This window comes from Tachyglossus aculeatus, chromosome 10 (genome assembly GCF_015852505.1).
Source record: "Tachyglossus aculeatus isolate mTacAcu1 chromosome 10, mTacAcu1.pri, whole genome shotgun sequence".
Taxonomy (NCBI): domain Eukaryota; kingdom Metazoa; phylum Chordata; class Mammalia; order Monotremata; family Tachyglossidae; genus Tachyglossus; species Tachyglossus aculeatus.
In genome coordinates this window covers 44,159,621-44,174,739 of record NC_052075.1, presented here as the reverse complement: position 1 = coordinate 44,174,739, position 15,119 = coordinate 44,159,621, and the positions used below count along the sequence as shown (strand labels likewise).

The 15,119-nt window shown below is 53.5% G+C and overlaps 1 protein-coding gene across 1 annotated transcript; it reads right to left on the bottom strand.

Moving 5' to 3' along the window:
* Positions 1 to 1,092: 1,092 nt before the first annotated feature.
* Positions 1,093 to 14,639, bottom strand: LOC119933201 (carboxypeptidase A1-like). Its single transcript, XM_038752599.1, has 11 exons — positions 14,448 to 14,639; positions 11,567 to 11,648; positions 9,616 to 9,750; positions 8,302 to 8,400; positions 7,890 to 7,991; positions 5,606 to 5,707; positions 4,817 to 4,921; positions 4,243 to 4,333; positions 3,237 to 3,436; positions 1,703 to 1,787; positions 1,093 to 1,346 (listed from the first exon to the last, which is right to left on the bottom strand). The coding sequence occupies exons 1-11, from the start codon at positions 14,510 to 14,512 to the stop codon at positions 1,159 to 1,161; spliced, it is 1,254 nt and encodes a 417-aa protein (XP_038608527.1). The 5' UTR covers positions 14,513 to 14,639; the 3' UTR covers positions 1,093 to 1,158.
* Positions 14,640 to 15,119: the final 480 nt, after the last annotated feature.

Here is a 15,119-nt window from a genome sequence, read left to right as displayed (position 1 = left end):
GCACAGAGGCGAGATGCTGGGTGTTGTCTGCGTGCCCAGGAAGCACACTGGCCCCTGGCAGCCTTGCTTCCTGCTGGCCCATTCCAGATGGTGCATTTGGCTCTATGCTTGGCCAAGGACGCTCCTTTTTCTGTGGTCATTGGTTTGTAGTTGATCCACTCTTAAGGTGATTTCTTTGTTTGCTTTACACTTAATTTGGCGGGGGGGTGCGGGGTACTCTATCTTGCATGTTAGCTGTTGAATTCAGAAGATCTTAACAGAGACACCAGCATGCTTTCTGAGGTTGTGTCTAACCCCGGGCTGCTGGTCCCGATGCAATCATGGCTTGGCACTCTGAACACAACTCCTGAAGCTCCTGCCCCCGGATGGAGGGTCTAGAGGGGAAGGTGGATGAGCTGAAGGGCAGGGGGCCCTGGAGTGACCCTCTAATAGTAGCTAAATTAGTAAACCAGACAGGATAAACACATGTATTCCCGCCACATGGGCCAAGGCTTGCCAATTCGTGTCCCAACCAAGTATACCAAATTAATCTCTGCCCTCTACTGCCACGGTCCCAACCAAGTATACCAAATTAATCTCTGCCCTCTACTACCACTGTCTTCAAGAAGTCGGTGGTCCTTAAGGAACACGTACATCATGGAGCTTAACACTTTAGGTCTGGCTCCTGGAAAGCTTTAAGTGGGATGAGGGAAGGTTCAGGAGGCGGGGTGAATGAATGAATACTCCCTCAAAGCAAAATGCTCACCTGGCTCCAGAGCGAGGGCATTTCTGCAGGGGCTCTCAGCCCTTGTGGGCAGAACCAGTCCAGCGGGGAAGGAGGCTGCTTCTTCAGGCTTTTTCCTTCAAAGGTGACAAGTTCAACTGTGGAAATGGAGAAAAGGCTTAGGTGGGAGATTGTTAGCCTCCTCGAAATAAGCAGCCTATAAAAACATCTTTATCCTTTGTATTTTAAGATAACGCCCTTGACCCGTGACTCTGCCGATATATAAAATTGAAGCCCCCATTTTGTTTCCCACGGCCCGAACGGGTAAACCCCTCTGCCCGTTCCGAGGCCGCAGATGAACACACCACATCATGCCCACATCACTTCCAGCTGGTCATTTTATTGGTCTTGGGGCAGGTAGGGAGTGCAAGGTGGGGGCGGGTAGCCCCGCCGGCTCAGTAGGGGTGGGTGTGGGCGTGCTGCATGATGGTCATGAGGCCCAGCCACGTCTCCTGGGCCGTGGGGATGATCTGGCTGGCCGGCAGCAAGAAGCCGTAGAAGCCGGTGTCCCTCAGCTCGAAGGTGAAGGAGTACTTGATGCCCGCGTCATAGGTCCAGTCAATGGTGCCGCCACTGGCCTGGTCTAGAGCCAGAACAGAAGGGGAAGGGGAAGATGTTGCCCCTAGTACCAATGCGACGAGCGACGTGGGCCTTGCGAGGCTGCTGGGCCTAACAGGGAACACATCGAGCCTCTCTGGTCCTCGGCCCCTGCCACAGGTCACACCGCTTGGCTCTCTGTCCCCCATGGCCACTCTCTTTGGCTAGCGATAGCCCCGGTTGTGCCTCTAAGCAGGGGAGCGGCTCCGGGCGTGAGGAGCCAGCCCGGCCTATGCCCCTGCCCCCACCACCTAGCTGAAGAGGGAAGGGGTGGAGGTTGTGCCCTCCCGAGCACTGGGTGGGGGTGAGGGTAGCACAGGGAGAGTCCCCGGGGTCACTTACAGATGGTGGTGATGATGGGGCCATATTGGTACCTGGTCCCATACAGAGAAGCCAGGGCGGTCACCGAGGCCTTGGCCAGGTCATCCTGGGGAGAAAGACCAAGCAAAGAAGTCAGGTCAACAGATGCCAGGGGAAACTGGAGTGAGGCAGAGCGACTCTAAAATGCTGCCACCGAGGGGACGGGCCTCCCCTCCTGCCTCAGCCGGCAGCGGGGTGGCTCGTCATCATCATCATCAATCGTATTTATTGAGCGCTTACTGTGTGCAGAGCACTGTACTAAGCGCTTGGGAAGTACAGTTGGTACAAGGCTCAGCCTTGTGGGAAGCGATAGACCCGGAGGGTCCGGTCTCTGGTCACGGCGCAGACTGGTTGTGTTGGCGGGGCAGTCAGAAAAGAGGGGCAGATCTCTGCGGCCACGGCCCGCCTCGGCCAGGTTTCACAGCATTGGGTATGCGTGGTGAGCAGCTGATTTATTTTTCCTTCGCAGCTGCTTCTTTAGCGGCAGCGGGCTGCTTGACCACCCCCTTCGGGTGTAAGGGGGAGTGAGGGGTGGGGGGCGGCGGGAGGCCTCAGTGGGAACAGGAGTTTAAAGTTGGGGCCTTGACCAAGTCGCTCAACTATTCTGGTCTCAGTTTCTCCAGCTGCAGGAGACAGTCCGGGGGGAAATGAGAGGCCTGGTGAGTCTCCACTGAGAAGCAGCGTGGCCCAGCGGATAACGACTGGGCCTAGGAGGCAGAAGGGTTCTAATCCCAGCTCAGCCATTTGTCTGCTGTGTGACCTTGGGCAAGTCGCTTCACCTCTCTGGGCTTCAGTTACCTCATCTGTAAAATGGGGATTACGACTGTGAGCCCTATGTGGGACAGGGACTGTGTCCAACCCCATTTGCTTGTACCCACCCCAGTGCTTAGTGCAGTACCTGGTACACAGTAAGAACTTCACAAATATGTTTGGTTTTGTTCTCTGTCTTCCCCCTTTAGACTGTGAGCCCACTGTTGGGTAGGGACTGTCTCTATGTGTTGTCAATTTGTACTTCCCAAGCGCTTAGTACAGTGCTCTGCACATAGTAAGCACTCAATAAATACAATTGATGATGAAATACCACAATTATTATTATCCTTACTCTGGTCCAAATCTGCCCTCCAAGCCTCAGATTCACATCGGGACACAAGAGGACGAGAAGTGCGTTCGTTTAACTTGCTTGTGTCGTACATGCACGCTTGAGGGTAGTGATCGGTGATATAGACTGTGAGTTTGTCTCTGCATTGTAAACTCGTTATTATGGGCGGGGAACGTATCGACTAATTCTGTTCTATTATACTCTCCCAAGTGCTTAGTACAGTGCTCTGCACATAGTCAGTGCTCAATAAACCCCATTAATTGATTGCATCTCGCCAGAACTGGCCGGTCCTTGAAGAGGGCCGCAGAGACTTCAACATCCACCATTTCACACGCCCGGTCCCCACCATGCCCCCATCCTAACCAGAGACTCATCTTTGCGGGCCCAGGGCCAGCAGGGAAGGGAAGGAGCACCTACCAGCTCCTTGTGGTGAGCGGCCTGGATGCTGGTGTAGCCGTAGGGGTACATGAGGAGCTGCGAGTAGCTGTGGATGGAGATGAAGGCCTTGATGTTCCCGTGGCCCTTCACGAAGTCCACGATGGACTGGACCTCCACCTCAGAGTTGGCGTGCTTGCCCCGGTAGGTCTCCGAGCACGGGTTGTTGCTCGACCCGGCCACTGCGGGTAGGGGTAGAAACCATCGTCCCAAAATGCCAGCATGATTTCCCCTGCTTCAGGGTGGGCAGTAACCGTCCAGGGAGGCAAACCCAGGAGTCCTGGCTCCCACCCCCAGCTCCCACAGCCTGTTTGCTCCCTGCACACATGGGGACGGGGTGCTGGGTGGTGGATAGCGGGCTCTTGCCTTCAGAGGGTGTCCTGCCAGCCCTCTCTCCTTGGGATTTCCACCCCCTGGGACTTTTTTTTTAATGGCATTTATTAAGCGCTTACTATGCGCAAAGCACTGTTCTAAGCGCTGGGGAGGTTACAGGGTGATCAGGTTGTCCCACGGGGGGCTCCCAGTCTTAATCCCCATTTAACAGATGAGGTACCTGAGGCACAGAGAAGTTAAGTGACTTGCCCAAAGTCACACAGCTGACAATTGGCAGAGCCGGGATTTGAACCCATGACCTCTGACTCCAAAGCGCATGTTCTTTCCACTGAGCCACGCTGCTTCTCTTGGCCTGTAGGGCCTGGGCTCAAGGAGTATGTGTGTGGGGGGTAAACAAGGACACCCCTCACACCCTCAACTTCTCTTGCCCTTCATCAATCGTATTTATTGAGCGCTTACTGTGTGCAGAGCACTGTACTAAGCCCTTGATGTGGAAGGTTGCGGAGCCGCCTTCCAGGAGACTGGGGTTGGGGGAAGATGATGCCCGCAGAGCCACCCCTTTCTCGGGCAGTGAGCCCACCCCCGGAGGAGCCCACCATCCCCTCCCAAAGCAAGTCCCCCCCACCTGTCCCAGATCCACCTAGGGCTCACGTACTTCCAAAGCCAGAGTCCCAGTTCCTGTTGGGGTCCGCCCCGATGCAGGATGAGCCGGCGTTGACAGAGCGGGTCTTACGCCACATGCGGTTCTGCGGCACAAAGAGGGGGACGGGAGAGGAGATGTGACGATCACCAGGTGCTCACACCTGGCCCTGGGAACCATCGGTGCCCCTCATGAGCCAACAGCTTCCCACTCCCCACGCTGGCTGTGCCACCCGCCCCGTCGGAAAAACAGAAATCCAGGACCCTTTATAACTGGGGGATGCCAGAGATCCCTCTTGACTGGAGGCAGGGTGGGAGCCAGAAAGGGCCATCCAGCCACCGAGCTGGTGCCTAACGAGTGAATGATGGGGAAGAAATCAGGCTGAACAGAGGACTGGCTCTAGATCATTGAAACAGAATGGGATTTCGGGCTTCCGATTGGTTGGCAGGAAGCCCTGGTTGCATCGCCCGCTCTCCAGCTAGGTCTTTAGACCCTCCCACCCAAGGTGTCCACACCCCTGGTCCATAGCCTGTGAGACCACCCACTGACCTGGCTCCCCTCGGGGTGGCAGAGGAGGAGGCCAACATACCGTAGAGTGGGTGAAGGCAAAGCCATCGGGGTTGGTCACAATCTCCAGGAAGATGTCCATGGTGCTCAGGATGGCAGTGAGGGCTGGGTCACTGCCCTCGGTGATCTGGATTGGGCAGAGGGGAGCAGCTCAGGGTGGGCTGAGATTTGGGGGGCATGGAGGGGGTGGAAATGGACCTACTGCTCCTAGGCCTGTGGGGTCAGGTAGGGAAGGGGATTGATTCCAGCCACGTCACCGGCAGGAGGATGTAGACACAGCTTGGTAGCACCCTCCATCCCTCTCAGGAAGGAAAAGTTTACAAGCCACAGTCCCCCAGATCGTGGGGTGGGACGTGGCCGTCACTCAGTCCCACCATAATGCCCTCAGATCTGGCTCTTTCTCGGCGGGCTTCAACAACAAATTCGAGTCAGTTGGTCAATCATATTTACTGAGTGCTTCCTGTGTACAGGGCGCCGTACTAAGCACTTCAGTCACGCTGAGCCGCAGGTCTGCAGTTCTCCGCCTTTCTCCCCGCATCCCTCACCCTTCTCTGAGGAACAGGGCAAGACACCGCATCCTCCAGCCCCGCTGCTGGAGAGGGTTCCTGGACTGTGAGCCCGTTGCTGGGTAGGGACCATCTCTATTTGTTGCCAACTTGTACTTCCCAAGCACTTAGTACAGTGCTCTGCACACAGTAAGCGTTCAATAAATACGATGAATGAGTCCCAGCACCCCCCTCCGTGGGCTCGGCTTTGACTCTGGTGGGGCAGGGGCTCCTCCTCCTCCCTCCCCCGGAGCCCCCAGCCTCACCTTCTTGGCAAACCAGAGGCCGCTGGCCTGAGTGACCCACTCGCGGGAGTGGATGCCAGTGTCGATCCAGATGGCGGGGCGTTTGGTACCCCCGGTGCTGAACTGGAGGGAGAAGCCGCAGACGTGAGTACCGCGATTTCCCGGCGCCTGCCCCAACTCCCACTGCAGCCCCTCCTATTTGGCCGCCCGAACCCCCCTCTACAACTTCCCCAGACGCGGGCAGGGCCTGCGCGGTCTAAACAGAGCGGGAGGTGAACAGAGTAAAAAAGAAAATCCACTCCGGAGCCTGAATTATCCAGTGGGCCATCTACATCATAATAATAATGATGGCATTTATTAAGTGCTTACTATGTGTAAAGCACTTTTCTAAGCACTGGGGAGACTACACGGTGATCAGGTTGTCCCACGGGGGCTTACAGTCTTAATCCCCATTTTTACAGATGAGGTAACTGAGGCACAGAGGAGTTAAGTGGCTTGCCCAAAGTCACTAAGCTGACAATTGGCAGAGGCGGGATTTGAACCCATGACCTCTGACTCCAAAGCCCGGGCTCTTTCCACTGAGCCATGCTGCTTCTCACGCTGCTGCATGAAACCAGTCAGCTGAATAACTGCCTCCCGCCCTTCGCTTCCAAGACTGTGCAGACCCAAGAAGAACACCGCCTTCCTCTGCTCTTTGGCCTTTCCCCACAGGCTGTGGAGCAAAATGGAGTACTCATAGTAGCAGCATTTAGTCTTCAGTCCGGCACTGAGGAGAGGGAACTGCCCCTCTGCCCCTTCCTAAAATCCTGGTCTAAATACTGGGAAAAATACAGACGTGAGGAGAATTAGACATGATCCCTGGCCCCAAAGGGCTGACAATCTAAGAATAAATGGAGGAGAGTAGACTGGAAATAAAAAACAAACACAAAACTCAGGAAGCAGAATGAGCCTGGGGGACAGAAGGCCTTGTGTCCTAATCCCAGCTCTGCCACTTGTCTGCTGTGTGACCTTAGGAAAGTCATTTCACTTCTCCGTGCCTCAATTACCTAATCTGTAAAATCAATCAATCGTATTTATTGAGCGCTTACTGTGTGCAGAGCACTGTACTAAGCGCTTGGGAAGTCCAAGTTGGCAACATATAGAGACCGTCCCTACCCAACAGTGGGCTCACAGTCTAGAAGGAAGAACAGTCTTGAAGAACTTAAGCACTGTCACCAAGGTTCGCAAAATGGAGGAGCGAGAAACACACCGGCTCTGGATGCTCAGAAATGAATGAACGAAGCGCACGCAAAAACTTAAAACTGAAACTTAAAAAAAAAAGGGGGGATTAAGACCCCTTGGGATTAAGGGGATAAAATGGGGATTAAGACCAAACCCCATGTGGAACATGGACTGTGTCCACCCTGATTATCTTGTATCTACCCCAGCAATTAGTACAGTACCTGGAACAGAGTAAGTGCTTAAGAACCACAAAAAAAACCATCAAAAAAGACAAGGGCAAATACACGGAACTAAAAACAAGAGAAGCAGGGTATTGGGGCTAGATGAGCAAAGTTTCGGGCTCCTCCCAACACAAAGTCCTTCAGTCACGGCTACAGCAGCGACCAGAGCCTTCCCAAAGGTTTCCATTGTGTGGAAGCATTACACGGTCGCTGCTGGAGTCCTTCCCTGGCTCAGGGTAGGGCGGGATCGAAGCCCCACGATAGCATGGGGATCTAGACAATAAACTCGTTACGGGCGGAGAATGTGTCCATTATATTGTACTTTCCCAAGCACTTAGAACAGTGCTCTGCACACAGTAAGCACTCAATAAAAGCCAGTGACTGACTGACACGGGGATGACTGATAATGCAGCACATTTTGTATCACCAGATGGAATAGTGGTTCAAGCAGCAGACAACCCTTAGTCTGCAGCCCAGCACTGAGGAGAAGGAATGGGGGCCTGCCTCTTCTGCCTCATCCTCCTCCTGCATGGCCCAGTCTGGCGGGGAGAGGGCAAGGGGAAAAAAAAGTTTGACCTCATGTGTATCTACTTGCTTTTGGTTTTATCATTAGTATTTTACCCTCAAATCTGCCAATTGGTGTCCACTTGCTTCCCCCATTAGAATGTAAGCTCCTTATGGGCAGGGATCTTGCCTTGTACCTCTACTGTATGCTCCCTAAGCCCCTACGACAGTGCGCTGCACACGGAAGGGGCTCAGACGACGAAGCTGCTGAGCCCAAGCGACGCAGGGAGGAGAAGATTTCGCCTGCAGCCGGCACCAGCTTGGAAGCGCGGGAACGAATCGGGCGCTCGTCCACCTACCTTGAGGACGTTAATGGGCCTGCCCTCGTAGCTGCTGCCGATCTGAATCTTACTGACCAGCCCTGGGTTCTCAGCCACCAGCATGTCCATGAAACTGTAGATCTGCAAGAAGGGGAGATCCAGACAAAGGGGGTTACTTATTCGTTCTTCAGTCGGGGGGTTAGTGGGGGGAGGCTCTGCTCTCCTGTCCTTTCAGGTATTTCCACCTGATCTCCTGGATGCCCCTGCCCACCCGCAAAGCAGCGGGGGCTGTGGGAAGAGGGAGGGAGGGCAGGAGGGAGAAGAGACTTCTTCATGCCCCTCTGGGAGGGGTTTTCCCAGCTGCTGCCAGCAGCCCCGACTCCCGTTCCTCCCGGCCCCGGGAGGCCTGTTTCCTTTGAGCCCCAGGCCCACCCCTGCCCAGTGCCCCGACCTCCTCCAGGTTGTGGTAGACGGCGTAATTGAAGGTGTCGGTGGAGCGGGCACGAGACTGGAAGGCGAACATCTGTGCTTGTTCCTCATCCAGCAGCGTCTGGAGAGAGAAGGGGGTAGAGAATGCAGCTCAAGAGGACCCCAGGCACCGGCCGGGGGGCAGGGGGGCGGACACACAGTTGGGGAGCAGCCCCCAGGGGCAGGGCAGCCCAACACTGACTCCTTGAGCAGACGGCTCCCGAGAGCTAGAGAGTGAGGCAGAGGCTGGAGTAAGCACTTAGTGCAGTGCTTTGCACACAGTAAGCACTCAGTAGGTACGACTGAATGAATGAGTAGACTTCTGGAGCTGCTGCCATTTTCCCCTCATAATTCAAGCCCCTTCTCAGGCCCTTTATTTCCCCCACCTGTTGGGGGAAAGTGGACAGAGGCCTGGGGTGGCAGGTTCTGCTCTGCCACTGATGGCCTGAGAAGTTCAACCTCTGGGCCAGATTTTTGGGTTTATTTTAAAATAGTATTTCTTAAGTGCATACTATGTGCCAGGCACTATACTAAGCATTGAGGAAGATATAATAATAATGGTATTTGTTCAGCACTTACTATGTGCCAAGCACTGTTCTAAGCACTGGGGTAGATACAAGGTAATCAGGTTGTCCCACGCGGGGTGCACAGTCTTAATCCCCACTTTACACACGAGGTAACTGAGGCACAGATAAGTTAAGCAGTTTACCCAAGGTCGCACAGCAGATAAGTGGTGGTGCCAGGATTAGAACCCATGTCCAGTGGCTCCCAAGCCCGTGCTCTTACCACTAATCCATGCCGCTTCTCTATAACCTTAATCAGGTTGGACACAATCCCACATGGTGCTCAGTCTTAATCTCCACTTTAGAGATGAGGTAATTGAGACCCAGCTGACAAATGCTAGGATTAGAACCCAGGTCCACGGTCTTTCCATTCGATCATACTGCTTCTTTTGTATCTACCCCTTGGGCCTTGGGAAAAAGGTAAAAGAGCCCTCAGGGGAATAATGAGATGGGAATTTAGACCGCCTCTCAGAAGAGAGCACTGTACCAGGCAAAGTGTGGAAACTGTAGAGAAGAATAAGGCTGGGCCTCCACATAGCACAGTCCCTTGAGGAAAAACATTGGAACACAGAAACTAGGAGGTGAGAGGAGGCCAGGGCTTTTGGGTTATCACCCCAGACTCGTTCGCCTCTCCGCTCTAAAAGATGAGGAGAGTAGTGACCACCTCTCAGCAGAGAGGCAAGAACCCGGATTCCACTCTCTCCCTCAGCTCTCGGGTCGCTGGCCCGGCTCACCTGCACATCCTCGATCATGGTGGAGTACTGGATGCCGTTGGACTCCAGGAAGATTTTGACGGCCTGGATGCTGAAAAAGGGCACTCGCACGTCGGTGGGAATGGAGGGGTTGGCGGGCCCTCGCCAGAAGTCCAGCTGCCAAGGACCAAGGTGAAAACGTCACGGGGGCTGGGGCGCTGAGCACAAAGCTAGAGTTTCCCAGCCTGGGGATGGGGCTGTGAAGGATATAAAGGAAATAGGAAAGGGGGGATGGTGGAGGGAAGAGAAGAGGAAAAGGGAGTGAAGAGGAAAAGGTACCAAAGAAGAAAAGGGAGGGGAGAGGAAAAGGGAGGGAAGAGGAAAAAAGGAAGGGGAGAGGAAAAGGGAGGGGAGAGGATAAGGGAGGGGAGAGGAAAAGGGAGGGGAGAGGAAAAGGGAGGGGAGAGGAAAAGGGAGGGGAGAGGAAAAGGGATGGGAGAGGAAAAGGGAGGGGAGAGGAAAAGGGAGAGGAGAGGAAAAGGGAGGGGAGAGGAAAAGGGAGAGGAGAGGAAAAGGGAGAGAGGAAATGGGAGAAGAAGAAAAGGTAGGGACGAAGAAAAGGGAGAGGAGAGGAAAAGGGAGAGAGGAAAAGGGAGGGAAGGAAAGGGGGGAAGAAGAAAAGGGAGGGAAGAAGAAAAGGGAGGTTGGGAGAGGAAAAGGGAGGTTGGGAGAGGAAAAGGGAGGTTGGGAGAGGAAAAGGGAGGGGAGAGGAAAAGGGAGGGGAGAGGAAAGGGGAGGAGAGAGGAAAAGGGAGGGGAGAGGAAAGGGGAGGGGAGAGAAAAGGGAGAGGAGAGGAAAAGGGAGAGGAGAGGAAAAGGGAGGGAAGAGGAAACGGGAGAGAAGAGGAAACGGGAGAGAAGAGGAAAAGGGAGAGAAGAGGAAAAGGGAGAGAAGAGGAAAAGGGAGAGAAGAAAAGGGATAAAAGAAGAAAAGAGAGGGAAGAAGAAAAAGGAGGGAAGACAGGAGAAAAGAAGAAAAGGGGGAGAGAAGAGGAAGAGGGAGAGAAGATGAAAAGGTTGGGGGGAGAATGGGGTTCATGACAGTAGGGTCCTGGGGGCAGAGTATCGTGGCAGGAAGAGGGAGAGAAGATGAAAAGGTTGTGGGGGAGAATGGGGTTCATGACAGTAGGGTCCTGGGGGCAGAGTATCGTGGCAGTGACAGGAAGAGGGCTGAGGAGAACTGGAGCGAGGGGAAGACATTTTGAAGGAGGCGGGTATGAAGTGAAGGAGCTGGAAAGGTAAAACGATACCACAGGGAACCAAGAACTCTGGGCTTGGGGCAAAAGGGGAGAGAAGCACGAGGGATGAGGCTCGAAAGCTGCGTGTCAGGGGGCCCAGGTGACAGCGCCGAGAAACAAGGGGCAGAGGAGAGGAGGCCTGGCGGGCGCCTGCCACGTGGGGGAGCCACCGGCCCCTCGGTCACGTGGCGCGGAGCGTCTCCCGCCTGCACCAATCCCCGGGCGGGGGGGTGGGGGTGGGTGGGGCCGTACCATCTGTCCGAAAGAGGAGGGGGGAGCCAAGGCCGCCATTGGCCCCTTGCGAAGAGAGCGGCCTCCAGGGGGCGCTGCCTCTCATCATCAATCGTATTTATTGAGCGCTTACTGTGTGCAGAGCACTGGACTAAGCGCTTGGGAAGTCCAAGTTGGCAACATCTAGAGACGGTCCCTACCCAACAGCGGGCTCACACTCTGAAAGGGGGAGACAGAGAACAAAACGAAACATACTAACAAAATAAAAGAAATAGAATAGATATGTGCAAGTAAGATAAATAAATGAATAAATAGAGTAATAAATATGTACAAACATATATACATAGATACAGGTGCTGTGGGGAAGGGAAGGAGGTAAGATGGGGGGATGGAGAGGGGGACGAGGGGGAGAGGAAGGAAGGGGCTCAATCTGGGAAGGCCTCCTGGAGGAGGTGAGCCTCTCACCTGCAGGTGCTCCAGCTCCTCGAGCTCCCGCACTTTGTCCACCTCGGCTTCGTTTGCGGCGTTGATTCGAAGAACCTGGTGTCTGCCCAATAATGATGATGGCATTTATTAAGCGCTTACTATGCACAAAGCACCGCTCTAACTGCTGGGGAGCTTACTATACATTGTATATATATATATATATATATATACACACAATGAATGGCCTGTACATATATATATAAACAAACCTGTATATATGTTTGTACGTATTTATTACTCTATTTATTTATTTTACTTGCACATATCTATTTTATTTTATTTTGTTAGTATGGTTGGTTTTGTTCTCCGTCTCCCCCTTTTAGACTGTGAGCCCACTGCTGGGTAGGGACCGTCTCTCTATGTTGCCAACTTGGACTTCCCAAGCGCTTAGTCCAGTGCTCTGCACACAGGAAGCGCTCAATAAATACGATTGATTGATTGATTCATTCATTCAATCGTATTTATTGAGCGCTTACTGTGTGCAGAGCACTTGGGAAGTCCGAGTTGGCAACATCTAGAGACGGTCCCTGCCCAACAGTGGGCTCACAGTCTAGAAGGGGGAGGCAGAGAACAAAACAAAACATATTAACAAAATAAAATAAATAGAATAGATACGTACAAATAAAATTAATAAATAAATAGAGAAATAAATACATACAAACATATATACAGGTGCTGTGGGGAGGGGAAGGAGGTAAGGTGGGGGCATGGGGAGGGGGAGGAGGGGGAGAGGAAGGAGGGGGCTTGGTGTGGGAAGGCCTCCTGGAGGAGGTGAGCGCTCAGTAGGGCCTTGAAGGGAGGAAGAGAGCTAGCTTGGCGGATGGGCGGAGGGAGGGCATTCCAGGCCCGGGGGAGGACGTGGGCCGGGGGTCGATGGTGGGACAGGCGAGAAGGAGGCCTAACGGTGAGGAGATTAGCGGCAGAGGAGCGGAGGGTGCGGGCTGGGCTGGAGAAGGAGAGAAGGGAGGTGAGAGAAGCAGCGTGGCTTAGTGGAAAGAGCCAGGGCTTGGGAGTCAGAGGTCGTGGGTTTGAATCCCGGCTCCCCCACTTGTCAGCTGTGTGACTTTGGGCAAGTCACTTAACTTCTCAGTTACCTCATCTGGAAAATGGGGATTAAGACTGTGAGCCCCACGTGGGACAACCTGATAACCTTGTATCTACCCCAGCGCTTAGAACAGTGCTTGGCACATAGTAAGCGCTTAACAAATACCATCACAATCATCCAGCAGCCACAGGGAGGGAAGCGTAGGGTTAAGGACATGTATGGGTTCTGGGGGTGAGAGATGATCTGTCTGATGCACTTTAGAGAAGCAGCGTGACTCAGTGGAAAGAGCCCGGGCTTTGGAGTCAAAGGTCATGGGTTAAAACCCCGGCTCCGCCAATTGTCAGCTGTGTGACTTTGGGCAAGTCACTTAACTTCTCTGTGCCTCAGTTACCTCATCTGTAAAATGGGGGTGAAGACTGTGAGCCCCCCCGAGGGACAACCTGATCACCTTGTAACCTCCCCAGCGCTTAGGACAGTGCTTTGCACAGCAGCGTGGCTCAATGGAAAGAGCACGGGCTTTGGAGTCAGAGGTCATGGGTTCGAATCCCGACTCCACCACATGTCTGCTGTGTGACCTTGGGCAAGTCACTTAACTTCTCTGCGCCTCAGTTACCTCATCTGTAAAATGGGGATGAAGACTGTGAGCCCCACATGGGACAACTTGATCACCTTGTATACCCCCAGCGCTTAGAACAGTGCTCGGCACATAGTAAGCGCTTAATAAATGCCATCAAAATAAATAAACAAATAAATGCCATTATTATTATTATCTCAGACCCCACCCTGGTGGCCTAATCAACAGCCTCAACCTTAAAGGAGCAGGTTTGCCTAGTGGAAAGAGCCCATGCCTGGGAGTCAGAAGACCTGGGTTCTAATGTGACTCTGGCATGTACCTGCTGGGTAACTTTGGGCAAGTCACTGAACTTCTCTATGCCTCAGTTATCTCATCTGTAAAATGGGGATTAAATTCCACTCCCTCCTACTTAGAAGCAGCGTGGCTCAGTGGAAAGAGCTCAGGCTTGGGAGTCAAGGTCATGGGTTCTAATCCGGGCTCCACCACTTGTCAGTTGTGTGACTTTGGGCAAGTCACTTAACTTCTCTGGGCCTCAGTCCCCTCATCTGTGAAATGGGAATTAAGACTGTGAGCCCCACGTGGGACAACCTGATTACCTTGTATTCCCCCCCCCAGCGCTTAGAACAGTGCTTGGCACATACAAACATACCATTGTTGGAGCTTAACAAATACCATCATTATTATTACTATTATTATCCCCATGTGGGACAGGTACTGTGTCCAACCTGAATATCGTGTAGTAACAATGATGGCATTTCTTAAGCACTTACTATGTGCCAGGCACTGTACTAAGCCCTGGACACTGTACTAAGCGCTATCCCAAAGCTTAGATCAGTGCTCTGAATTGTATATTCTAAACCACTTATTTATATATATTAAGGTCTGTCTCCCCCTCTAGACAGGGAGAGTGTCTTGTTGACTCTATTGTATTGTACTCTCCGAAGCACTTAGTACAGGTCTGTGCACATAGTAAGCACTCAATAAATACTATTGATTGATTGACACATAGCAAACCCTCAACAAATACTACAATTATTATTATCTCTGTTCTCTGCTCCCTTTATTTCCTCTCTCTGTCCCTTCTGCATTTTTTTCTGTCAAAGTCCCTTGACAGAAACCCTTCTACTCCCCAACTCTGGCCTTCCCCGACTGCCCCCCCCCAACTTGATGGCCCTTAGGAGGGTCAGTGAGGGGACTCACTACTGTTTCCCCTCCTCTTCCCCTTCATGCTGGCCACCTACCCTGAAAAGTCTTCCTTCCCGAAGGCAGCCACCAGCAGAACGCTAAAAACCAGCAGGCCCCTCATGTTGAAGCCGGCCAGGTCGCTGAGTCCGAGGGTGGGGATTCTCCGGGAGCCTTTTAAACCCTGCCCATCACGCCTGACTAGCTCCAACCGTAACCTTGTCCAGTTCCAAGGGACGTTGGCTCACCGGGATCAATCCCTTCCACCTGTCCCCATCCCACGGCCGGTGCCCGTCTCCCCGATAAAATCGGAGGGAACGGGGCAGCTGCAGAGATAGGGTGTTTCAGTCTCCGGCTCTGGCTGGCCTTCAGGTGCCGGGAACCACGGCCTGTGGCTGCAGTAAGCAGAAAGACATTTCTGTGTGCAGAGCAGATCCAGTTGGGGGCTGGATGGATATTCTGGGGAGTGGTGGTAACCAGAGCGAAGGGCAGCGGGGTCACTGAACCGGCCGGTCTCGGCTCAGGACTAGCCGGGGCCCGTTTCTACTGGGTGACAGGGTGGTTCTCCCTGGATCCATGCCGTGTGGCGAGTAGTCGGGGAAGCTGGGACCAGAAAGGGGAAGGTGCTCCCAGGCAGCCTGAGGAGAGGGAGGTGCCCAGGTGCCCATGGGGTTGGGGAAGGGGGCAAGGGCTTAGTCAGTGTTTGGAGTTGCCCATGAGATGAGGGTAGG

What these genes read in the sequence shown, in the direction of transcription:
- LOC119933201 (XM_038752599.1), bottom strand. Translation starts at nt 14,512, where the DNA reads ATGAGGGGCCTGCTGGTTTTTAGCGTTCTGCTGGTGGCTGCCTTCGGG. An exon ending in TTGCCTTCACCCACTCTACG is followed by an intron (nt 4,334 to 4,816) that starts GTATGTTGGCCT and finishes TTTGTGCCGCAG; the next exon opens with AACCGCATGTGGCGTAAGAC. An exon ending in CCGCTCACCACAAGGAGCTG is followed by an intron (nt 1,788 to 3,236) that starts GTAGGTGCTCCT and finishes CTTTCTCCCCAG; the next exon opens with GATGACCTGGCCAAGGCCTC.